The following is a 25,818-nucleotide window of genomic DNA, read 5'->3' as shown; positions in this document are numbered from 1 at the left end:
TTTTTCTGTCCATCTGATACTGGCCTAAAAATTAAAGTCCGTTAATTATTTTTCATTCATTGTCTGAAAGATGTGCTTGTTAAGAGAACAAAAGCAGGGCTTCCCTGGTGGCGCAGTGGTTTAGAGTCCGCCTGCCAATGCAGGGGACACGGGTTCGTGCCCCGGTCCGGGAAGATCCCACATGCCGTGGAACGGCTGGGCCCGTGAGCCATGGCTGCTGAGCCTGCGCATCCGGAGCCTGTGCTCCGCAACAGGAGAGGCCACAGCAGTGAGAGACCCACGTACCGCAAAAAAATAAAGAGAGAACAAAAGCAAAAGCCCTATGCAGTATCAGAAACTTGAGTTTTAAAAACAGCAACCACTAGGAAGACAATCCAGAAGCCAGGCGTGTCCTGCACCTCCCGTGTCCCCTAGAGCCGCATGAAGTGCAATGACACCGACCACCTGGCATGGCCCCAGAATGTCCTCCAGAAAACGAGAGAGAGCTCTGTGCTCTGGGGCTCTCCCAGTCCCACCTCCCGGGACCCCCACAATAAGCCCCATCTGTGGCTGACATCACCAAGCGCTGTGCAGTCCGCACCCCAATCGTCTCATTTATACTGAGTGCCTTGTGTTGCCAGGCGCTCGCTGGCCTTCACGGCAATACATCAGTAGAAAAACGGACAAGTCCTCAGGAAGGAGACACTGGCTAACACAAACTGCAGAAACTGTACTCTTCATTGGGAAGTGAGCTGTGGCGTGGGGTGCGGTGAGCGGGGCTCCCCAGTTCAGGGGAGCAAATGTCAAGCGGCAACTCTCTGCGTTCCTGCCAGAAAAGAGCCTCTGGTCCAGGGAACCGATTACAAGCCCTACTGTCTTGTTTTTACACGCTGCTGTGAAATGCAGACAGCAAATGTCTGAGGAAGGACCTTGAGTTAGAATGAACTTGCAAATGAAAATGCCTAAGAAGTACCAACTCAGAGAAAAAGGGATGGTGGGGGGTGGCGGGGGGAAGCAACCTGTCCGTACAGAGAACACTAATGTTTACATCAAGAACTGCAAACACCTACTTTAGTAAAGATCGTCATCAAGTGGACACACGGACACGTGTCCCTTCACACCAAAATCCCAGGATGGGAACTACGTGAAAACAGACGAGATTCTTCACGTACATTTCCTCTTTCCTCTCTTCAAATAAGAAAGAGGGAAGCAGCTGACCACGGTCTGGCAGGACCACGGAGCAATCATGGTCAGGACACAGCATGTTCTCACGTGGACCACCCTGCTCGGCATCAGAGAACGTAAGCACTGTGCAGCCTGACCAGAGGGACAGGAGCGCAGGGCTTCTCCGGAGGGGCTACATCCAGTGCTGGGGCCCACGTGGCTGCAGGCGCTCCACCGCCCCTCGGCTCTGCAGCCCCGCCTGCTTTCCCCCTCGGGGGCTGCGCGTCCTCGGGATGGAGCTACCAGGTAACCATGCCGAGGGCTGCTGTCCCGGGTTCAGGTCGGGCCAGCAAGGGCGGTGCAGGCTCACCTGCTTTCTCTCCCCATCTCCAGGGCATCCTCTGATCGCATCCCTCACAGGACCGTCTGGGTCTTCTATTTTCGCTTGACAAAAGGAAAGACAGGGGCTCTGGGTCATTTGCGGGTGGCCTTGGTCATCCTCAGCATGAAGGAGCTGGTGCCGCCTTAGCATTCGGCCTCTGCAGGGCCAGTCCCATCTCACTGATGGAGCTGAAAACCGAGCAGGCCCACAGCTCCCTGAGGGCATGGCCAGCGCGTTTTTTCAGAGGGATCTGGCAGTGCCCCCCCTCGCCGAGCCCCTTGCCTGCTCTGTGAGGTGTCCTGAGCCAGTGGCAGCGGAACAGGGCTGCGTCACCTCCGGCAGGGCAACCCCCCGGGGACGCCTGCAGCTCAGTCACAACTGGGCCAGGGCACCCGCAGGTCCTTCTCCCCGGCCCCGCACAACCCGGGTAGCTGGTGAGCGTCCCGTCAGTGCCCCGGGGCGCTGAGTCCCAAAGAGGCCGGGCCACGGATCCTTCCAGGGAGGAGACGCGGCGGCCACAGAGGTCAAACTCCACATTCCTCTCCTGATACAAACGGATCCCCTTTCTCACCGGAAGGAGCCCGGGAGCGGGGGTGGGGGGGGGAGACAGGATGTGGGAGGGACAGGGCAGGAGGCACAGCCAGTGCCCACTAGTGACTAAGGTGGCCCCAGAGGAGGCCCCGGAGGCCTGGCCTGTCTGGGCTCCAGGTAGGGCCGAGTCACCGTTACCAAGGGCAACCACAAACAAACAGGGCCGTGCCCAGCACACCTGGCGACGTGGCGCCTGCTGCCTGTTGATATCAGCAACCTCTCCCGAAGCCAGCGGGTGGACAGGTGAGCAGGACAGAGGAGGGACGAGGGGGCCCTGCACCAGAAGTGACTGTGCCCCTGGGGGATGGAAGTGTGGGTGAGTGCGTGTGAGGGGGAGGGAGGGCAGAAGGTGAGTGTGAGCGTTGTGTGTGTGTCTACGTGACCGTGTGTCTGTGTAACTGAGTGTGTGAGTCTGCGTGTGGGTACACACTACAAAAGCCCAGCCCTGCACTTCACTTCCCGGGGGGAACCATGGTGCTTTGTCTGCGGCGAGGCTCTTTCTCTGGAGGGGTGAGGCCGCCTCTGACAGCCCGCGGGGGCACGTCTACCTGCTTCTGGAGGTTAATCCTGGAGAGAGACTACAGCTCAGGTCTCCGCGTGCCTTACGGAGATTTGCTTCCCTTCTCATGAGTGCCACGAAACGATGAGCTCAGCTGTGCTGTCATTGCTTCTCATTAAATTTTACTATGGACAAAGCCATATAAAGAGTGATGTTTTCTCACCAGCTTCTCCAAAAACACGCATGCATCCCTGGTGCCCTGCCTATCACTGTGTGCACAGAGTAGAGATAAATCAGAGTACAACCTCTTGAACCATCGGGGATCCCAATTCTGCTGAGTCCTGTGAATGAGCTCCACAGAAGCCCAGACATCAGTGCCCTAGAGCGCGTGGCACGTACCACATGTTCAGCCACTACCACAAAAGTCCCCGGCTTGGTCTCTCCTCCTGCCATGTACTTAACTCTGCCCACAGCTGAATCCCTCCAGTTTGGCATCAAGCCGGCCTGAGCAGATCCGATTCACGCCAGGATCTTGGAAGGGTGGGTAAGCAGCAGCTAATAGTTATCAAAGTGCATCCTGTAACTGCACACATGTGCCAAGGCAGAATGGTCCTCCAGCACGGAAGTGCAAGATGAGCAAACGGGGAGGAGACGGGGTGAGCCGACTTGCTCGCAGGGGGGATGCCAGGCGGTCTGCTGAGCTACGTCAAGTATAAAGGCATCGCTCTGTGCACACGTTGCATCATTAAATAAAATCACTTCAGCACAGTAATTTGAATTCTAACACAGACTGTGCAAACTCTGCAGTAAAGTTTACCTGTGTTTTATCTTTGCAAAGGTGATTCTTTACAAAGGAAACTCACAGGGAGATCAAGACCGAAGCACTTTCTTTCCCACATCAGCCTGTTAAGTCACAGGCCATCTTCTCCATCTCGGGCTCTGAGCCAGGAGCTGGAGGAACGGGTACGGACACACCGGCCATGGGGACGTCACAGTAATGGGGGGGGAGGGTGACACTTCCCTCATCTCTGCACGGAGCAGCAGCCTGGTGGGAGGAGGGTGGGGCCTTTCCTCAAGGGACAGAAACTTTATCGTCACCTTTATCTTGTATTATGTACAGCTTTTACTTCTTGCATTTTATGATACTGATCAGTGAAGTAGCAAGGTGTTTTATGCGCCCATCACAGATGATTGAGTAAAGATAAAAGTTCAATTATTTCTATGACCCCATTTATTATAAATAGGGGGGTAGAATAATGAGAAGAGGAAAGCCCCCTCTGCCCTAGTGCTCACATCATGAGAGAGAGCACGTCTGCTTAAACATCAGCTATCTTAGTGGCTCAGGATGCCGTAACTAACACCACAGCCTGGGCAGCTTAACGCAACAGAAATGTATTTCCTCAGTTCCGGAGGCTGGAGGTCGGAAACCAAGGTGTTGGCAGGGCTGGCTTCTCCAGATTCCTCTCTCTTTGGCGTGTAGAAGCCACCTTTTCTCCTCACCTGGTCTCCCCTTTGTGTGATCTCTTTTTTTTTTAAAATAAATTTATTTACTTATTTATTTATTTTTTACTGTCGGCTGCGTTGGGTCTTCTTTGCTGCGTGCGGGCTTTCTCTAGTTGCCGCGAGTGGGGGCTACTCTTCATTGCGGTGCGCGGGCTTCTCATTGCGGTGGCTTCTCTTGCCGCGGAGCACGGGCTCCAGTAAATGTGGCTTGTGGCCTCCAGAGCGCAGGCTCAGTTGCTCCGCAGCATGTGGGAACTTCCCGGACCAGGGCTCGAACCTGTGTCCCCTGCATTGGCAGGATTCTTTTTTTTTTTTGCGGTACGCCGGCCTCTCACTGTTGTGGCCTCTCCCGTTGCAGAGCACAGGCTCCGGACGCGCAGGCTCAGCAGCCATGGCTCACGGGCCTAGCCGCTCCGCAGCATGTTGGATCTTCCTGGACCAGGGCACGAACCCGCGTCCCCTGCATCGGCAGGCGGACTCTCAACCACTGCGCCACCAGGGAAGCCCAGAAAAATTTTTGTATTTAGCATTAGGCTGCATAGGGCCAGCTAGCTTACTCTGAATGTCCACAGAAATATGTCCCACTAAACCCACAGGCGTTCACCCTGATGAAGCTAAATCTCTATCCACGTTTACCAAATCCTGCTAATGGTGTCACTCTCCTCCCAGAATCCCAAATGGAAAGCCTAAGAACTGCCAGCAACCCTGTCCCCATCTAAGCAGGACACCAATCCTACCTGCCAGTTCTTCCTTCAAATGCCCACGAGTCCCTTCCTGCTGCCTCGTCCGCTGGACCAGGCCTTCCGCCCTCGCTGGGCACCACTAAGCTTCCAACGGGCCTCCTTCAGCAGGGCAACTCCCCCGAGAAATACTTATTAAAAGTAAAGGAGGGACTTCCCTGGTGGCGCAGTGGTTGAGAGTCCGCCTGCCGATGCAGGGGACACATGTTCGTGCCCTGGTCCAGGAAGATCCCACGTGCCGCGGAGTGGCTGGGCCCGTGAGCCATGGCTACTGAGCCTGCATGTCCAGAGCCTGTGCTCCGCAACGGGAGAGGCCACAACAGTGAGAGGCCCGCATACCCCCCCCCCCAAAAAAAAAGTAAAGGAGGGACTTCCCTGGTGGCGCAGTGGTTAAGAATCCACCTGCCGGGCTTCCCTGGTGGCGCAGTGGTTCAGAGTCCGCCTGCCAATGCAGGGGACACGGGTTCATGCCCCGGTCCGGGAAGATCCCACATGCCGCGGAGCGGCTGCTCCCGTGAGCCATGGCCGCTTAGCCTGCGCGTCCGGAGCCTGTGCTCCGCAGCAGGAGAGGCCACAACAGTGAGAGGCCCGCACACAGCAAAAAAAAAAAAAAAAAAAAAAAAGAATCCACCTGCCAACGCAGGGGACATGGGTTCAGTCTCTGGTCCGGGAAGATTCCACATGCCGTGGAGCAACTAAGTCCATGCGCCACAACTACTGAGCCCGCTCTCTAGAGCCCGTGAGCCACAACTACTGAGCCCACGTGCTGCAACTACTGCAGCCTGCATGCCTAGAGCCCGTTTTCCCCAACAACAGAAGCCACCACAGTGAGAAGCCCATGCACCGCAATGAAGAGTAGCCCCCGCTCAGCACAACTAGAGAAAGCCTGCACACAGCAACGAACACCCAACGCAGCCAAAAAGAAATTAATTAATTAATATTTTTTAAAATGCTTTAAAAAAAAAAAAGTAAAGGAGAAAACCTCTAAAAGGACAAAAGGTTCTAGATAAAGACTCTGGAATCAGAATTTCTAACTTCATAGCCTGTACGAGGCACTCAGACAGTCTACCTCCTACCCTTCAAAAAGGAGCTATTGTGAGTTTATCCTAAAGATGGTCTGAGCAGGGAAAGGGGAGGCTGACAGCCCAGAGCCCAGTACTCAGCTCTGTTAGAACAGAAGGGAGGCCTGCCAGCTCCAGAAGTTCCTGGGGGACTCAGGAGTTGAAAGGTGCAGAGATACACAGGGCACATGAGAAGGCCTGAGTCAAAGTGCCTAGAAACACACAAAAATGAACCGTGCTGGCTGCACCCAGAGGTGACCAGAGGGCATCCCAGGAGCTATTTCTGTACTTGAAGGAAAATGGGAGGCAAGCACTTCCTGAATCCCTGCTCAAAATAAATAGCTTTACTAGAGAAAAAAACAAAGCACAGGGTGCAACTGGAGTTTACCTTTACAAATTAAAACGTGAAGCTGGCGACTCAAATGTGTAGTTGATTATTTCCATCCTGCTGCTAAAAATGTAAAAGAACTGGGTTTTTTTTAATATGAAACCTATCCTCCAGAAGTAGCTACACAAAAACAAAACCAGCAACTTGATTAGAAATGTCCTTCTTCGTGTACAACTGTAAGCGATTTCAAATGAGAGGCTCAAAGATGCCGACACAAACCCGCGTGAAACACCTCCAAACACACGCTGGTCATCACCAGAAGTGGGCGAGCCACACTGCGGGTTCTGATCTCAGTGCTGGCCCTCTGTCCTCGGGGGCCCTCACCCAGGTGTCGGTGCTGTCCACAGACACACATGTCCAGAGGCAGGGAGCGGGTCGATGGTACTGCCGTGAGGCACAGGGTGTCCAGAGGTACGGTGGGAATGGGTCCAAAGCCAGCGCCCTGAGCACAAGGCCTACAGAGGTCCCCAAGGCCCACCAGCGTGTCCTCCCCACAGGGAACAGGGGACAATGAAGTCGTGCAGGGTTCGGTCACCTCTCCCAGCCTGAACGTAGTGCTTGGGGACAACAGAGGGAAAGGGCAGCAGAGAGGTGACCTTGGAGAACAAGAGCTGGCTTGCACCTCCTCTACCGGGCGGGACGTGTCGCCGGCCAGAGCTGGAGCGCACCCCCAAAACCTCCAGGAACCTCCTGGAACCTGCCCCTTTGGAGACCGCACGCTAGGCCCCAGAACAGAGGGCATGGGCACGGAAGGAGGGCGCCGTGAGGACCGTCTGCCAATGCATGCAGCACACACTGCAGCGCCTAGAGCGTGGGCCAGGGCCGGCGGGACACGCTGCTTTACTCCTATTTGTAGAGGGGGACACCCAGGGTCACAGAGATGCCACGGGGCCATCAGGACACAGACCCAGGTCCCAGGGCCCCTTCTCCGGTAGCTCTCGTGGCTTTCGGAGCTGCTTCCAACAGCTACGTGTGGAAATTTCCATTTTCTGCTTCTATTCTCCCCAAAAGACTGCAGGTGCAGGGAAATAATCACCTATTACAGAATTTCATGAACCAGCAAATCCAGTCACTCACACTCAGAGAGGAGGGAGGGAAATCGTCACTGAGCACTTTTTCTTGATTTTGTTTATATTTGAGGGACAGGTGCCCGCAGCAGCCTGGCCCCAGGACAGCTCTTCCTCTGCGAGGTGTCCCAGGCCGCACAAGGCACCCTCCACGGCCGGGCTCCCGCCCTGCTGTCTGACCCAGGACAAACACACACACACCTTGGTTACTCGCATCACAAGAGTGACGTCTGCTTTGAATCGCCAGGTCCTGCAGTCCTGGGTGCCCCTGCTCTGTCATCAGAGCCCAGCTGCGTGGGTCAGATGGTACCACGGCTCCTGACGCCCTGCGGGCAGGCGCCTGTCCCCGCCCCATCTCCGGCCTCAGTGAGCACGCTTGCCTGACCGCGTCTGATCATCTCCTGTGTAACTAAGTCCCCTTTGCAAGGCGGCTCCAATAATTAACTAGGATCAATGCGCTAAAAATATTCCAAAACATTACCGCGATCGTTCCTCCCGTCCCCTCTAAGTCCTACAGATGACGGGGAAGCAGGGCAATGGCTAATTTGTCACGGGGACCTCACCCAAGTGGTCTCTCTAGAAAGGACCACAAGATGCACTGGCCAAAGACGACGGTGCAGGAAGCGCTGGGGGTTTTTTTGCTTGTTTTTATTTTTTTATTTTTTTTGGAAGCGCTGTTTTTGAAGGAACCTTCCCGAATAGACACATTTAAATGACTGCAGCTCTTCAAAAGTCACCTTGAGACACTATACACATATTCCAGTCACTGTGTTATTAATTAAAACTAAAACCCTGCTGCAACTGCCTTTGGGATCTGAGTCAGGTCCTGGAGCAGAGCTGTGACTGCAGGCAGGGGCAACCTGCACAGCGTGCGAGCACCACGATCGATCGCAGGATTCTGCAAACATCAAGTGTCCTCCCAGAAAGCACGGAGCCCCGCCACTCATGAAGTCACAAAAACACCTGCTCCCAGGATTTCAAAAGGTATTCTGGGAAACTTGAGCAATGCCTAGGCTCAGGCGCCCCTCCCCTCACAGATGATGTCGCCAAGCAAGAATTTGTGACAGCTGGCCCCAGGGGCTCCCCCAACCTCGGGTTTGGCTCCAGGGGAGTCGGCCTGGAGTGAGAAGGATGTGGCTCAAAAGTAGGTTCCCAGGGCACCCCAGAGGTCCTAGTCTAAATAACAAAGCGCATTTGGACCCAGAGCGGCCCAGGCTTCCTCCCGCTGCCCTCCCCGCGCCCTGCTCAGGATGGAGGACCCCCGCCCATTCGGTAACCAGCCAGGAGATCAAAGGTGCAGCAGGTGAGTGCAGTTAAGTATGCGTGGAGGCTGCCCTGTTAGCCACTACATGATGCGGAATGAAAAGTGACGATTTCGAGAAAACAGAAGGGCCTATTTTTAAATTATATGACTTATTTAAAATAAATAAATTTCAGATGAAGATTATAATTCCCTTCTGGGCTTTTTAGGGAAAGGGCTAGTGAATCCTACATAAATATAGCATAAACGTAGGCTGCTCTAGAAAGCAAATCAGTTGTGATGGAGTGAGAGTGTCAACTACACGGCCACTCGGTCCTGTCACCTGGCTACACACCACCGCCAGCTTCAGCGGCCTCTGTTTGTTTCCCCCGTGTAAAATGAACACAGTGCCTGCCGGCCTATTCAGTGCTGCCCGTCACGGTCTGGTAAGGGCCCTGCACAGAGAAGTGCCCAAAGAAAGGAAGGATGGGCTTCCCTGGTGGCGCAGTGGTTGAGAGTCCGCCTGCCGATGCAGGGGACGCGGGTTCGTGCCCCGGTCCGGGAAGATCCCACATGCCGCGGAGCGGCTGGGCCCGTGAGCCATGGCCGCTGAGCCTGCACGTCCGGAGCCTGTGCTCCGCAACGGGAGAGGCCACAACAGTGAGAGGCCCGCGTACCGCAAAAAAAAAAAAAAAAAAAAAAAAAAAAAAAGAAAGGAAGGAAGGAGGCTCCAAAACCACCTGGAGCAGTGCTATTCAGGGGATGAGCTTCTCCACGTTACAGTGGCTCCGTCCTGCCGGCCACCTTCAAGCCCAAAGACCCCACAACCAACGCCGCTGTTCAGGCCCAGATTATCTGGGATTTAAAAACATTAATTCTCATACAAAGAAAACTGCCAGGTTTATATAAAATAGCACTTTCCTAGAGCAGCTGCATATGGCTTGCTGACTGAAAAGCAGACCCAGAACCCCCTGGTAGGAACGGGCACATGGAGGCCATTCCCCAAACTCTGGCCTCAGAGTAACCGTTTCCAGTGGGGCAAGAACCACAGCCGTGAATGTACCTTTAGCAGCGTGAAATGGGTAAGGTGACTCTTCTTCTAGTTGTAATGAGTCAAAAAAGGATCAGTGAGGACAGCCTATCAGGAAAGGGATCTGAACGGGAAAAGAAACAAGAATGCCCAGAAGAAGTGCAGAACTTACCAGGGCTTAATGGCTCTTCTGACCCCAGTGACAACGGGCAAAAATAAAAAACAAGACACAGAAGCAACGGAGATGTCCTCCAGTGGTTGAATGGATAAATAAACCGTGGTACATCCAGACAATGGAATGTTTCTCAGCACTAAAAAGAAACAAGCTATCAGGCCATGAAAAGACATGAAGGAAACTTACATGTATTTCACTAAGTGAAAGAAGCCAGTCTGAAGAGGCTACGCACTGTATGCTTCCAAGTATATAACATCCTGGAAAAGGCAAAACTATGGAGACTGTAAAAAGATCAGCAGTTGCCTGGGGTTATGGGGGAGGAGGGATGAAGAGGGGAAGCACTTTTAGGGCAGTGAAACTATTCTACGTGATACCGTAGTGATGGATACGTGTCATTATACTGTTTGTTGAAATCCACAGAATGAACAACGCCAAGAGTGAACCCTAATGTAAACAATGGACTTCAGTTAATAGTAACGCCTGGATACGGGCTCATCGACTGTAACAAGTGCACCACACCTGTGTGGAGGTTGATGCTAAGAGGGGTTCTGTGAGAGTATGTAAATTCTTCGTACCTTCCCCTCGATTTTATTATTTTACTATTAATAAAAAACAATCAAACAAAAGTCAACAGCCAAGCATCAAAACAGAGGCAACATCTGTCTACCACGGGTGGGTAACTGGAATCCTCTACCAGGACTGGCCTCCCTGGGTGGTCCTACAGCAAGCCAAGATGGACCTGCGGTCCAGCAAGCTACACCGGGGCACCCAGCCCAGGGCCTGAACGACAGCAAATCAGGAAGTGTTTGTTGAATTGGGCAGTTTGAAAATTAACCTCCTCTTGCCTTAGGGCAAGGGGTGGGAGGAGGGAAGAGAAGTGTGAACATTCACTGAGAGGGCAGAGAGGCCAGGCCAGGGTTTGCAGCTCAGCCCGCGTAGGACACGGCTCTCAGGTCCCATCCCCGGGGCGGGTGGTGTGACTATTTCAAGTTCCAGGGTCACCTGTAAGGCTGGGACAAAGGACACGATGCCCTCCAAGGGAGGCTGTGACGATCAAAGATAGAAAAGCAAAGGCTCAGCACATTACTGATCATCCCTCAGTACCGTAGCTGATTTCTGTTCCTTCTGAGCCCAGGTCAGAAGCCACTCACGGGCTAGATGTTTAGCTCTCTGACCTCACGTCACCCCAAACCACCCTGCGGGATTACAGTCAGCCATCGTGCTTCAAATGAGACTCTCAGGCTTGCCTGTGTATGTGGAGGCCTGGGGTGATGAACACACAGACCCTCAGGAGGCTCTGTGCTCGACCGACCGGGAGTGTTATGAAAACATTCTCACTCTTTCCTTTTTACTAATTCAGGTCATTTGTTCCCAGGAAACGATTTGTGTCCCAGGAAAGAAAGGTCATCACCAACATCCTGTGGGGAGGTAAAGACAGACTCCCCGCCTCCATTCCTTCCCCAAATGCCTCCGAAGGCCCCGAGCAGGCAGGGAGAAGGCGGCCCTGGAGCCGGGAAGGATGGGGCGCTTCGCCCAGGTCGGGGCCGGCTGGTGGGCTTCTGGGGAGCAAGGGCCTCGGGGCCTCGAGGCACAGTAGGATTTGGACATGAAGATGGGGCAGTGCCAGGCCCCCCGGGGCTGGGGGCTCAGCGCTCGGGCAGGCTGGCTTCTCCACCTCCTCTGTGCAGGGACGCGCCGAGCTCCAGCGGCAAGGCCATCGGACGTGCCCACGCACCCCGGTCAGCACGGGCCCCGCACGGCTGACAGGAACTGCTCCCGCCTGTGTCTCCGGGGAGGGCTGGGGTCTCAGAAGATGCCATGCATGTGAGGTGAGCAAAGCCGTGTGGGAGGGGGCAGGCAGGGGGCACGGATCCTCAGGGCATCCTTCACGGCAGAGAAAGAAGACGCGGGACAGGGAAGGACTCGACCCCCGAGCCAAGGGGGAGCCTTGCCCATACCTACGTGTGGGTGTCTCAGGGAAGCTGGCCACGGGGCTGGGGTTCCCAAGGGGGGCTCTGGAGGCATCAGAGCAGCTGCACCAGGTGCACAGGCCCACATCAGCTCCACGGCTGATCCGTGAAGAGCGAAAATACGTGGGGCGGCAAAAACCTGAACTTGGAAGCCCAACACCCTTGAACCCTGGCACCTGGATGCCAGGTGACAGTGGGTAAGTCATTTCACCACCGGGGGTCTCTGTTTGCTCATCCAGTGAAGGGAGGGGCTGGCCGACAAAGCCTGGGACAGCAGGCCCCAAAGGGGAAGCTGCTGCCCTTGTTACTCGGAGAAGAGAGCTGTCTGCAGACAAAGGTTAATGACCAGACATGTAAGTTAATGGTTAAAACTCATGAATGAAGCCGGTGGGTAGCTGTTGACACCCAGGAGAGACGTCTAGGGTGGTCTACGAGGAAGTCGCAGGCTGTGGCCCTCGTCCTTCCCATGGCACAGAGATGCCATCTGAAGCCAGCCTGTCTGATGAGGTCACTGAGGCTCCTGCATCAGCCACAGCCAGAACCTGGGGTCACTGGGCCGAGGGGCCAGCATGGCAGAGGAGGTGACGACAGCAGATCCTGCAGGGGTCCCGAGGCAGGAGAGGCCCCAGGGGTCCTGGGGTCGCCCAGAGCCACACCTGCCTCACATGGTCTCTCTTCAGGGAGAGGAGCCCATGACAAAGAGTTCTGCTTCTACGGGAGGTGGAAGTGGGCAGCGGGAGGTGGAAGTGGGCAGCGGGAGGTGGAAGTGGGCAGCAGAGCTACCGCGTGGTGGACGGACGAAGAAGCCAGCCGAGCCCGGGAATCCTCTCCTGTCCGGAAACCAAGTGGCAGCACCTGCAGTCCTGGTCTTTATCTCCAACAAGGCGCCCCGTCAAGGCAGGCTCAGAAAGAGAAGAGGACAGCTGGCCCCGGGTTGTGTGCTGTGCAGGCCAGGGACGGGACACAGGGGGTCCGAGGACAGTCTCTGAGCCGGCGGCAGGCAGCTCAGGGCAGAGAGGGCTATTCCACACTGCGTGTGCGCTCAGCTCTGCCGGCTCAGCCCCTATGCGGGGCCTCACATGTGCGGAAACCTGCTGGAGGCACGGTGCTCTCGCCAGTGCACCAAAGCTCAAGGAACACCCCCTCTGCCGCACCCCCATCCCCCAAGTGTCTCCGCACCAACATCTGCCTTCCTGAAACAGCCTTCTTTCTCCTACTTCCTCTTTTCTCTTGCCAGGGAGTCAACCAGGGGCCAGGAAAAAAAAAACCAAGTCACTCTGCCCAAACAGCTCATGTGGCACCCATGAACAAGCACAGCCTCCCAGGGAGCAAGACAGTTAGAATTCCAAACTTTCCAGTAATTATACGTACATTATTCTGCTTCCTTAAAATTTAAATAATTACTACTACCACAATCAACAGTTAAAAGCAAGCTGTCTCAGGTGGGTTGCAGAAGTTTTTATTGACCCATTTTATGCATGAAGAAACTGAGGCTCTGGGGAACCGGACTTGCTCCAGGAGACAAGGAGGATGAAAGCCCAGGTCTCTGCCTCCGTGTACCCTGGGACCGCATAGCCTCCCCTGGGGGGTGGGTCATACTACCCGACGGCCAGGAAGAAAGTGCCCTCGGTCCTAGCTCAAGGCTCCGTTTCCCTGCCTGAGCCCCCAGTCCATAGCTCAGCCCCTTTTCTGCAGGATGGCCCTCTCCTTCCACATCTCCTGCTCTACCAAGAGGACATCCCGGGCCTGGCTGGGAGCCTCTGATGGTGGCCCTGGCAGCAGCAGGGCAACGACAATGCCAGCTGGGTTAAACGCACACGAACACGCTCCGGGGTTCGTGCCGTGCCCTCGCCTTCAGTGTTCCCAGCGCAGAGGGGACCCACAGCCCATACCATCCCCAAGTCAGTAAGTGGATGGATGGGCCAGACGTTAGGCCAAAGCCTGTGTTTTTGACCAAAGCTTCACGTAAGCTTTCTCAGTCTCAAAGAAATCCGGGCACGCACGGTTAGGCACAGACGTGTGGTGATCAAGGACCCAGCCGTCTGCGGGAGCTGCGTCTCAGCTCCTGGGAGACTGAGCTGCCCTACCCCCAACCCCGTGCTTATCTCCAGGGGCGGCCCTCGTCTGCTCAGCAGCAATGGCATTATAGTTTTGGAATAAGAAGAGTCTTTGTTATTGCTAGTGGCATTCTCTCCTGCCATTCAAAGCTGCGTTATCCAAAAAAAAATGACTACGGATACATTTCCCCCTCCACCATGATCTAATAAGAATAAAAGCTTATCTATCCCTAGCAAACTGCCAATTACTGTGGCTAGAAATGCCATAATCAGTGATAGTTAAGACTTTTGGAATATTCTTTGAACCAAAGAATTCAATCCCCTAAGTAGCTGGCACAGGGCCCCCTTTGAGAAACAGTGCCAAGGGCAGCAGGGCTCAGTCTGCAGCTGCGGGTCAAGAATGGCCGGGCCAGGCAGAGTGTCACGGGAGGAGGCCCGTGCACACGACGCACACTCACACGTGCAGCATGACACGGGACAAGCAGGGCTCTGGCAGTGGCTCTCCCCACCGTCCGCCCCACCGGGGTGACGAGGCACGAGCTCCGCAGGACAAGGCTTGCTGCAACTGGGACCCTCGGGGGCTGGGGGCGCGTCCAAACCCTCGGCAGGCAGACGGGGGGAAAACCCTCTGGGAAATCCGAAGTATTCCCCAAGGTGGCATCTTCCCCACCTCCACTGCATGCAGGAATCTCTGCTCTGACACAGTCACTTAGGTTTCAAGTACACAGCACACTGGAAAGACAAGCAATTTGTGGGCAAAGCAGACCTAGAATAACCAAGGTCAGAAATCAGTCCTGCCCAGAGGTCAGTGTGAGTAAGAATGCCTGGCCTTGGACAGAAAGTGGAAGCCTTCTCCACAGTGAGACCGCAAGTGACAGCAGAAATGTCCCAAAGCTCCGCCACGTGGCCTGATCCTGAGACGACTAAAACACACATCACGTGACACCTCGGAAGAGACAGGGGCAAGGGGGCTGCCGACTTGGGGGCTGGATAACAGTGCAGCGCAGAGCTCCATCCTATAGCCTCGCCACTTCTGCATGCGTCCCAAATGCTCCATGACGAGAAGTTTAATAAGCAAAGTCATTTAATCTCTTTCTTGAAAAATAAAGCAGGGCTAGACCCACCTGTAATTTCTCTAGCTTTGTGCGTGTGCATCTGTGTGTGCGTGTGCCCGTGCGGGTAAACTGCGTGCATGTGTGTGACGTGTGTGTGTGTGTGTGCGTGCGTGTATGTGGGCACGTGTGAGTGTGGACTGTGTGTGAGTGCCCGTATGAACGTGAAGCGTGTGCATGTGTGTGACTTCACGTGCGCGCCTGTGTGGATCGTGGGGACAGTGGAGGAAAGCAGGATCCTGGTCCTCACAGGGAGAACGCACGCACGTGAAGCCAGCCCACAGTTCCACGAAGCCCGCGTCCAGCACACGGTCCTTCCACTCGGAGCCCAAGGACCAGTCGAAAACTCTCAGGAGAGGCTGAGCCGTGAGGTCCAGAGCAGCAGCAAAATCCCAAGACTCTCTAAAACCCCATCTCCCTGGACCTCCACCCACCAGGGGCAGCCTGCAGGGCACCTGAGGGGGTCCCACAAAGGTGGGACCGGCCAGTCAGCAAGGAGCGACGCGTGGGCCCTGGCTCCACTGAAGGTAACATCGTACCTGGAAAGCGTGAGAGGTGCAGACACCTGGACCTGCGTAGAAAACCAGGGCCCCGTCTAGGGGTGCCTGCAGCTTCCATATGCCATTTCCAGGCCTCCTCGTTCCCCACTAATCAAAGCCTTACACCCAACCCAGCACACCCAGGCCTCAAGCACTTTGTAGGGCCACCCTACCGGGGAACGCAGGACTCCGTGATTCAGGATCCCCAGACGTCCACGACAGCCTGAAAACCCCAGCCCATCTATGAACTACCCTCAGAAAAGAAGCCAGAAAAATTCTCAAGGCCAGGCATGTGCCCTCACCCCTATCCCCACCCCCTCTCTGCCACTAAAAAAAAGCAGTACGTCGATGTGATTGGAAAGAAGGGATCATTTGTTGTGGAGAAAGGGCTGTGAGATGGCCAGGACAAAATTACCGAATTCTTATCTGAAACCAAATTCTTAAGAGCTATTTTTCTATAATTAAAAACATGGATTTCATAGCTCCTCAGTTTATTCTTCAGATGAAAACTATACACCCTATCGAAAAGCATCTAGCAGCCGTTTCTTAAGCGTTCCGTTTCTGTGGCCACGGTCCAGAGCAGTCCCCTCCCATGCACATCATTCAACGCGGGCCAATTCGGCTCCAGAAGCCCCATGGGAGAGCAATGCAACACTTACCTTGGCTTCACATTTCTTGTGGCAGGAGTACTTGCAGGCTGCAAGAGAAGGAGAAAGAATGTGTGTGTGCTGAGCAGTCTCTCAGTACTTTCTGCATCTCCAAATTCTCAATCCTTGGAGAACGTCCGGACTGAGGGAGGTTTTTCACTTAGACGCCTTAGACACGACGCCGAGTTCAACGGAGTGTGGGATGGATGGACACGGCATCCAAGAACCCAGCCACCCTCTGCAGTGTCGGCGACGGCCCAGAGGGCGCAGGTGGGGATGCTGGGGAGCAGTTACAAACACACTGGCTTTTCCAGGGGTTCAGGCGGCCAAATCAGGGCCTTGCAGGAGAAAGGCGGTGAACCTGAGCAGTAGAAAGCATCCGTGTTTGGCTGGAAATCACAGCTTCTCCCTGAAGAAAGGAGAGAAACTTGAAAGGGCCCCAGAAGACTCAGGACTGGCGCCTTTAAATTAGTCAGAAATTGGACATTTGAGTTCCACGCTCCTTCCGCTTCCAGACAACTTAAGAACTGACTGTCAGAACAAATCCACGTCTAAATTCCTGCAGGGGATCCTTCAACCCAGGCCATTGTGTGGACTGAGAGAGGCATGTGTTGGTTCGGAGGCCCTAACAATGCAGATAGAGCCGGAACCAATGCGGATTTCACAGGCCCGCCGTCCAGAGGCTGCAGCTGTGCTGACAGGACATGAAAGCCTTCACCCACACCGCGGTGGCTCGGGGCACGGGGGCCTGCCTGCCGATGCTTCCAGGCAGAGGCAGCAGGACAGCGAGACGGCACAGAATGAAGCCACTGCACCAGATAAGCCCAGTGCGAGCTCCCATGGGGGCTCCAAGCGGGCATCCATCTGGCGAACCCGTGGGGCAGCTGTGAGATGGGGAACAGGGACCTGGGCTTAGGGGCACGGGACCTGGGGGCTTCCTGGCCCTGTCCAGCTGGGCTGCTCTAGGCAGGACCAGTGACCTCTCTGGGCCTCTTTCCTCTCCCAGGGTTATCGTGATGCCAAAACGGAATCGTTCACGGGACGCTGCTTTGAAACTGCAAAGCACAATGTCAACGTATAGAAGTGTGTGGTCCTGGAAGAATAAGGCCTTGGAGGGCAGGAGACGGGCCCAAAATCCTGGTTAGCGCTTCGAGGCCCAAACTTTTCACCAACCCCCCCCACCCACCCACCGTATCTTCCCCCTCTCTTGTGTATGAGCTGAGGACAGAAAGCCGGAACTCGTAGTCTACCTGGACCCGAATGAGGGTACAACAAAGTAACAAAAACAGCCCGTGCCTGGGGGGTGGTCCCTGGAACTCCAGCAGGGAAGAGCCAGGGTTATTATCTTTGCAAGATCTATTTTTTGAACTCTCTCTGTGCATCTGAGGTTTGTGAAATTATTCACAAAAACAAATATTTATTCTACATTTTCTAACGGGTCCCCCCTTCCCCCCCGAAAAGGCGATGAGTGATTTTCTAATTGAGATAAGCTGGCCATGGGAATAAAAGAGGCTTTCACACCAGATTAAAATCTCAGACAGAGGACAGCCAGGGGCCAGAGGCCAGCCGGAAGGACTGAGATAGAGAGAAAGGCAGTTGAGGGGCCCTTTGGCCTTTGGGAAAGTGAAAATTAGCAGAAATGCAGGTGAAGACTTCCCCCTGCCCCAAAGGAAGCTCTGTCCACACACGCTGGATGGGGCAGGCCTGTCCACTCAGCAGGCAGGACAGGAGCACGACCTCCCGCGGCTGTCAGCCGGGAGATGGCCTCAGGGATCCTCCTGGCACCTGTGACCCCGCGCAGTCCCCTCACAGTGACAGAGCTGGTCGCGCGCCGAGGCAGGATGGCACAGGGCATGGCGAGTGACCTCCACCCTGGTCTCCCGGATCGCCCCTCTGAGGGGAGCCTGGCCCACGCTGTGAGGCGTTGAGGCAGCCCTGGGGAGGCGGCCCCCCTAAAGGAACTGAGACCTCCCGCCAGCAGGCAGCTCCACTCTGCCAGCCAGCCGTGCGTGCGAGGGAGTCACCTGGGAAGTGGGTCCTCCGGCCTCGGGAGAGCTTTCAGATGAGGCAGCCTCTTAAGGGATCCTGAGCCAGCGCTGCCGGCCCACGTGACTCCCAAATTCCTGATCCACAGAAGCAGTGAGAAGAGAACCTACTGTCACGGTAAGTCACTAACTTCGGGGGTAACTGCTTTTGCAGCAGCAGATCGACAAACCAGTTCAACCCAAAAAGGGCTGTGGTCGGTGGAAAGCAGGATGACAGCGGCGTGACACCTTCATGGTGGACGGCTGGGCCACGAGAGAGCCTCAGGCCGTTATAGGGCAAATCATCACATTCACAAAGCTTAACTGATCATAGTGAATTGCATAAACCACCCGCGCGCTAAGGCGGGGGTCCTGAGAGGTGAACTCACCGTTCCTGGGATGTAATCAGGTGACCCCACGGTATTATGAACTTTCCACCCAAATGCCAGCAGCGTGGATGGTCCCTCAGGTTTTCCTCGGAGTAGCAATTCACCCTCAGCTTGTGGGAGCTGTGGGCGACCCCAAGCGACCCCTTGCCTTCAATCCTCGGGACCACCGTCAGAGAGAAACTGGGCAAGTGCCAGGACCCAGCAGGGCCTATGCAGGCTGGCATTCCAGCCTGTATCTGCCCCCACTTTTCACCCCGCCACACACTGCCTTTCCAACATATTATAAACACTGATGGGAACAGCGTCCAGACCCAGTTTCCAATCCTGTTGCCCACAGTAGCAAGGGTAGCTCCTCAGCACAGATACGACATCCAGCACTCCCAGCCTCCCCGGCTCCAGCACCTCGGACACACCCTCCTCAGACTGCGAGTGCTGCTGCCTCCTCCAGGAAGCCCTCCCTCCCTCCACCCTGCCCAGCCAGGCAAGGCTAAGTGCCTGACAGGGTTGCGGGAGCCCTGGCCACATTTCTCCCTCCAGCACCCATCCCATCGTGCATCATTTCAAAGTAGTTTCTGTGCGTCCGTATCTCCTGACCAGGCCAAGCTCATCCAGGGAAGGTATCATCTGTTGTGTACCTCCAGCTTCTTGGAACAGCGACATGACAGGAGGGACAGAGGCTAACAGACTGAGCGCCCACCATGGACAGTCTGATCACAGCTCTCATCCCACAGCCACCACCAAACGTCACCATATCCCACAAAGGTGCTACAGATCTTCTGCCTAATTCCTGATGGGAGCCTGGAGCTCATGGATGAGACCTGAGGTGTCATTCCCTGGACAACGGCGTACGACCCTTCTCTGTTCCGAGTCTGCTTTCAGAAGCCAGTGCCCGGCAGGACCACACAGGGCGGGAGCCTCTTCACCCGACTGCCCCTCTGTGCAGCACAGCCCCCAGGATAAAGGAAGGCCCCGGAAGGCACCAGAACTTCCCCAACAGAATGCACCCCCCCAACTGCAGAGGCCAAAACGTACATGAAAAGACAAAGTGTACACGTTTACTCTGACCGTCAGCTTCTCATCTACCCCTTCTCTCAGGAGCCAGCCACTGGCAGCTCCTACTTTGCTGGTTTTTTCTCCGCTTTACTGAGGTATAATTGACAAAGTTGTATGTATTTAAAGTGTACAGTATGATGATTTGATATACATACACACTGCAACATTCACCACAGTCAAGTCAATTAACACATCCATCACCTCACATAGTCACCATTTTGTGTGTGTGGTGAGAACACTTAAGATCTACACTCTCAGCAACCTGCAAGTACACAGAACAGTGGTGTTAACTACGGGCACCACGCCGTACATGACATCCCCAGAACCAATTCGCCTTATGACTGGAAGTTTGTACCCTTCGACCAACATCTCTCCATTTCTCCAGCCCCCAGTCCCTGGCAACCGCTCTCCTACTCTCTGTTTCTATGAGTTTTCTTTTTTTTCAGATTCCACATATAAATGATACCATACAGTATTTATCTTTCTCTGTTTGACTTAGCATAATGCCCTCAAGGCCCACCCATTATACCTGAATATTTCATTATACACACACACATACACACACCCACCACATTTTCATTATCCAGTCGTGCACTGATGGACACTTAGGTTGTCTCCATGTCTTGGCTATTGTAAATAATGCTGCAATCAGCATGGGAGTGCAGACATCTCTTCAAGATACTGATTTTGTTTCCTCTGGATATATACCCAGGAGTGGAATTGCTGTATCATACGGTAATTCTATTTTTCACTTTTTGAGGAACCTCCATACTGTTTTCCACAGTGGCTGAACCAATTTATATTCCCACCACCAGTGTATGAGGGTTCCCTTTTCTCTCCATCCTCGCCAAAGCCTGTTTTTTCTTGTCTTCTTGATGACAGCCATTCTGACGGGCGCGAGGTGTTATCTCATCATGGTTTTGATCTGCATTTCCCTCTGAATTAGTGGCCACTTACATGTCTTCTTTGGAAACTAAACTTTAAGAAACTATCATTTGATTTTTGGTGTAATATCAAAAGAGAATATGCTTTCTTTTCCAAATACGTATCTGTATAGAGCTGGATTTTCTTCAAATACTTCAACCAAAACAATGTTTTGTCCATGTTTTCTGATGGATAATTTTAGGTGTCAACTTCACTAAGCCACAAGATGCCCAGATATTTGCTTAAACATTATTCTGGGTGTGTCCGGGAGGGTGTTTCTGGATAAGGAAAATATTGGGAATTGCAGACTGAGTGAAGCTGACTGTCCCCCCCCCAATGTGGTGGGCTTCATCCAATCCACTGAGGGTCTGAACAGAATAAAAGGGGGAGTAAGAAAGAATTCTTTCTCCCTACCTGACTGTCTTCAAGCTGGTACATCGGTCTTCTCCTGTCTTGGGACTAGGACTCAGAAAGGAACTACACAGTGGCTGTCCTGGGTCACAGCTTGCCGACTACAGGTGGGACTTAGCCTCCATACTGTGTGGACCAATTCCTTACAGTAAATTTCCTTCTCCATATACATCCTGTTGGTTCTTTTTTGCTGAAGAACTTTAACTGATACCGTGGGGAAAAACACTGAATGCAGACACAGCTAGGAAGATCCAGCCTCTTAAGTCACACAAAGCATACGCCATATGTATAGATGCAAAACAATGCCACTCCTCTCATTGTACGTAATGAGGAGCAGGACAAAGGGGTACCAAAGACTCGTTTCTGCCATGAAAAAAGAAGTTACTGAAGCAATAAAGAAGAAAATTTATATCCACAAATAAAATATTGAGTACTATTGAAAAATCATAACTTCTAAAGAGCCAATATGTGACAATGCTTATAACAGGCAAGGTGAAAAGATATAAAACTATGTACAGTACAAACTCTGTAAAAACAGACATGTGCCATGGGCTGGTCCTCATGTGCGAACGCGGCATAGGGGAAAGACATCGTCATACTCAGTTACAAAAGGACGAGCTCCACAATAAATCATGCTGGAAAAACCAGCTCGCTCGTTAAAAATAACCTAAATAACATGAATTCCAGATGAATCAACCATGAAATTGTGAAACTGGATGAGAACTGGAAAAGCAGAAATGGATATTAGAATAAAGTACGGTAGAACATCGTTACGACCATAGAGAAGGGAAGGCATTCTTAAATAGGAACAAAAACAGAAATGAAATGCAATGACGGGTAGATTTGAATAAGCGGAACCTTAAAACTTTCACATGACAAACACTCCACAAACAAAATTAGGCAAGCAACTGCTCGCAATGTCTGCAATACGTAAGTTGGAATTGGTAAGGAACTGACGTTTCTGTAGGTCAACATCCATCAAAAATCCGCAAAAGTCCTACCTAATTTAATGATAGAAAGATTAATATTATAATATAATGAATTCTTAGAAATCAAGAAGAAAAATTATCTAAGTTTTTAAATGAGCCAAGGATTTGGAAGGCTAGTTTACTAAATAAACACGACAGACATCTTTTCTGTATTTCTTCAGATGCTGCGCCTCAGCGATAACCAGACGAATGAAAAACGTTAATAAAGCGAGACAGCATTTTTCATCCACTGACTTGCAAAAATGAAAAGCAGAGAGCAGTCAAGTGAAAGAGTGGGTTGAGCTCAAGGCCAAGGTCCAGGGTAGACTCCCTGACGCTCCCTCAGCATTTCCCATCAGGAGCCTTTCTCCACCCTGGGAGGGGGTATGTTCCCAGTGCATTTCTCATGAGTTTCCTGCAACTAATGACACACGAATCCTCACCTCCACAAGTCTGGGGTCTGCATTCCACACTCGGCTCCCTGGTCAAACAGGGGCTTCCAGAGTCATGGGGAGGAATCCGCTCCCACAGCAGCCGCTGCCCAGAGCGTCTGGCTCTGAAACGCCCCACATTGTTCCACGTTGTCTTGGAACTGCTATTCTCCCGACGTCTCCAGGAGCCTCGGGAAGCCAGGCCACTGGCTTCCAGGCCTGTCACACAATACTCTACACATATTTACCAAGAGAGAGACGAGCCCCGGGCGTCACCTCTGCTTCTCCTGCCTCTGCCCTCAAGCTCCCCAGCTTATCCGCGTCCACAGTCACCAGCTACATGTGACAGGGGACCGGACGCCCACAGCAGAGGGCAGAGGGCCCAACGCCACATTCACTGCTTGGCCACTCGCTCCTTTTCCCTGCCTTGTTGGTCATCACTGCCGCCAGGTCCTGCGGTTCTATTTCAGCACCTGGCACAAAGCAGCGCTATCTACACTTACCGATCTGCCCATCCAGCCCTAAGCTTTGCCTATTTATCCCTTAGGATATGGTAGACAGTGACGGCCTGACAGACAGGACTCCCCCCTCCGCCTCGGAGCTCCCCCCTCACAGGTCACAGCTTTTCCACCTTTTTATTCTAGCGGGTGCTTAACATGTGTTCCGTTAACTGAAGGGGGAAAGTCATTATCAAATATTCCTTACAAAACCCCCTCCGTGCCCTTTTCCCTCTGGTTTCGCTCCTTTTCTCAACCTTCATTCCCTCCAGGCTCCTCCCTACGATTGAGAAGCGTTTCTTTATTTTTTTCCATTCCAGTCTGTTCTCTCCTATTCCATTATGAGATCCAGGCTTGATCTGACACTGCATCCTCTCTGGGTCCATCTCCCCCAAGGGGCCAAATCTCGCAGAACTCACAATTCTCGACACCCAGGAAAAGACTCACCCGCTGAGGTCTAGAACGCCAAGAGCCACCACGCCAGTGCCCTCAAGTGTGGGTCTGGAGCAAGACCGTCCGTGGAAACTGGGCCACGTAAGCCACCCGAGGGATCTGGGTGGAGCAGTGAGGAGAGGTCACCTGTTCAAAGCCCTGGCTGGTGGGGAGGGCAGAGCAGGAACCACTTCAGCGGGGTTCTGAGCAGCAGAAGGCAAACCACACCAGACACTTAACCCATCACTCACCGGCCATCTGCGGCTTTCCCCGTAGCTACAGTTTGAGAAGTAGGGGTAAGGGAGCCTCGATGTGCAAACGACAGCTGCTTAAAAATTAAATTTTTTCGGGCTTCCCTGGTGGCGCAGTGGTTGAGAGTCCGCCTGCCGATGGAGGGGACGCAGGTTCGTGCCCCGGTCCGGGAGGATCCCACATGCCACGGAGCGGCTGGGCCCGTGAGCCATGGCCGCTGAGCCTGCGCATCCGGAGCCTGTGCTCCGCAACGGGAGAGGCCACAACAGTTAGAGGCCCGCGTACCGCAAAAAAAAAAAAAAAAAAAAAAATTAAATTTTTTCTTCTAAGTTAACCACATAAAAAACTTGTGGCAAAATAGGTTAATAGGTGAAAATAAGGGACTTGAGGGTCAGGAAGGAACTAGAAAAAAACAGTAAAAATATTAAGCCCGAGTCACAGAAGACACACCTAACTCTTCTCCACCATCACCAATGTCACCATGACCAACAGGAATAACAACGTCGACACGGTCGTCATCACTAACACTACTGGACACTTCCTTGAGCCAATCAATGTTCTTTGTGTTCCTCGTGCATTTCATCTGTTACTCACAATGACTCTAAAAGAGAATTCAAGCACAGGGTGGCAGGGCAGGAACCCTGGCAGCCTGTCTCCAGGGTCCATGCTCCCCTCCACCATGCCCTGCTGCTTCTCCAGAAATGAACCAAAGGAAGGGTCTCTTCGCCGAGACCTCACACAGCTTGTGCGTGGTTACTGAGAGAAGACACGTGATGTCTACAGGCAGCACACACACACGGCCTCGACGTGCAAATGTATATGACATACATCTAAACTACAGGGAGAGGAAACGACTATACTGTCCAAGTGTTTCACGGTACCTGTATAGCTTACTGACAAAAGGAAGAAATCCTAGACATTAACTACTCGACACGCAAATTGTAAAGGTCACCAAATTCAGGGCCGGGAAAGGGGCCTGTCCAGGGCCACAGCGACTTCTGCAGGAGCCAACCACTGACCCTGCCAGGCCCCGTCTACACCCGCAGAGACTCTGCCGGGCTCCCAGTCCAGCAGCAGCCCCACTTCACACACGATGGCATCCGTGAGAGGCAGACTGTCACAACCACCCTGGGATGGAGTCTTGCATCTCCCGCACACAGCAGTTTAATTTAAGAAGGTAACGTCTAAAGGACTCCTGGCACATAGAGTTCTTTCCTTCTCAGAAAAGAGTAGCTACTGTTTATTCACACAATTATTACAGTTAGGTACATAAATACGATATTCCATTGAGTACTCTCATAGGTGTTTAAATTCCACCGTGTGAAGTTCTAGAAAACCTTTTTCTGAAGAGAAATCGGCAGACGTCTCACTAACAGTGATACAGGTGAGTCCCCAGCCCCTCAATGCACATGGGCCCAAGGGGTGACACTCACCACATTAGGAACGGCCTCCATGCAGGACCCAGAAATCAGGACTTGACGCCTGCACGGGCACCCGCCACTGGGCTTCCTTCCACACCGCCCACTGCCTGCCCTGGAACCCACGTGGGGCCCCGGGCACACAGGCATCCCTGATGTCAGCGGGCCTCCCCACCAAGTCCTAGGCCTTGGCCCTCACGCAGACCTGCTCCCGGTTACTTCTCCAAGTAGCACAGCTCTCCGGGGCCCACGTCCAGGCGGCTGAGTCCTTGGGCCAAGGACGTGGCTTCCCCAAGCCACACAGGCCCCAGAAGTGGCCTCTGCGAGCCAGCGGTCCCGGCCACGTGCTTCAGGGCAGCAAATGCCACCACCCGGCCACGAGGGATGGACCCAGGGCCCCTCAGGGAGAGTCCGTACACATCCCCTCGGTTGGAGGGCTCGGAACAGAGCAACGTGCCTTGAGATAACACAAGGAGAGGCCAGGTGTGCACACAGCGAGTGTGGCACGTCTGCTGGGGCATACGCACCAGGAAGGGAAGCGTGAGAGAGGAGCTGCCCCGGGACCCGCGCCCAACCCCTGATCTGTTTCCACTGCCTCCAAACTATGCAAACCGTCCCAGCCAAGCGCTGGGGCGACACACGGGCGCGGGCGCCTTGGGGTCACGTTGTGTTTGCCCTGGCTTCCCTGCACAGGAGACCGTGGCAGAGTGTCCCTGAGGGGAAATGAGACGTGGAGATGAACCCCCCTGAGGGAGAGGGCACCTACGGGACCGTTGTCAGTGAATGATTTTCTTCAAGGAAAAGAAAACTAGGTGGGTCAAAAAAGTGATCTCCATGGGGCTAGATTGTGAGATAAAACGTAACCACACGGCGAT

General features: G+C 53.6%; 1 protein-coding gene across 3 annotated transcripts in view; it reads right to left on the bottom strand.

The window, feature by feature from the left end:
* TNS3 (tensin 3) overlaps nucleotides 1–25,818 on the bottom strand; it is a 224,677-nt gene that overhangs the window by 151,456 nt on the left and 47,403 nt on the right. For 2 of the 3 annotated variants that reach the window (XM_060020134.1, XM_060020131.1), the window contains exons 3-4: nucleotides 16,506–16,553; nucleotides 16,157–16,194 (exon numbers count right to left, since the gene is read on the bottom strand). Coding sequence is in view for 2 of the 3 variants with exons in the window: in XM_060020131.1 (XP_059876114.1) it covers nucleotides 16,157–16,194; nucleotides 16,506–16,553 (86 nt within the window). In the remaining variant the exon portion in view is untranslated. The remainder of the gene's footprint in view (nucleotides 1–16,156; nucleotides 16,195–16,505; nucleotides 16,554–25,818) is intronic. The other variant, XM_060020132.1, reaches the window with a different exon arrangement.

This window comes from Delphinus delphis, chromosome 9, assembly GCF_949987515.2.
Source record: "Delphinus delphis chromosome 9, mDelDel1.2, whole genome shotgun sequence".
Lineage (NCBI taxonomy): Eukaryota > Metazoa > Chordata > Mammalia > Artiodactyla > Delphinidae > Delphinus > Delphinus delphis.
This window is presented reverse-complemented; position numbering and strand designations above follow the sequence as displayed.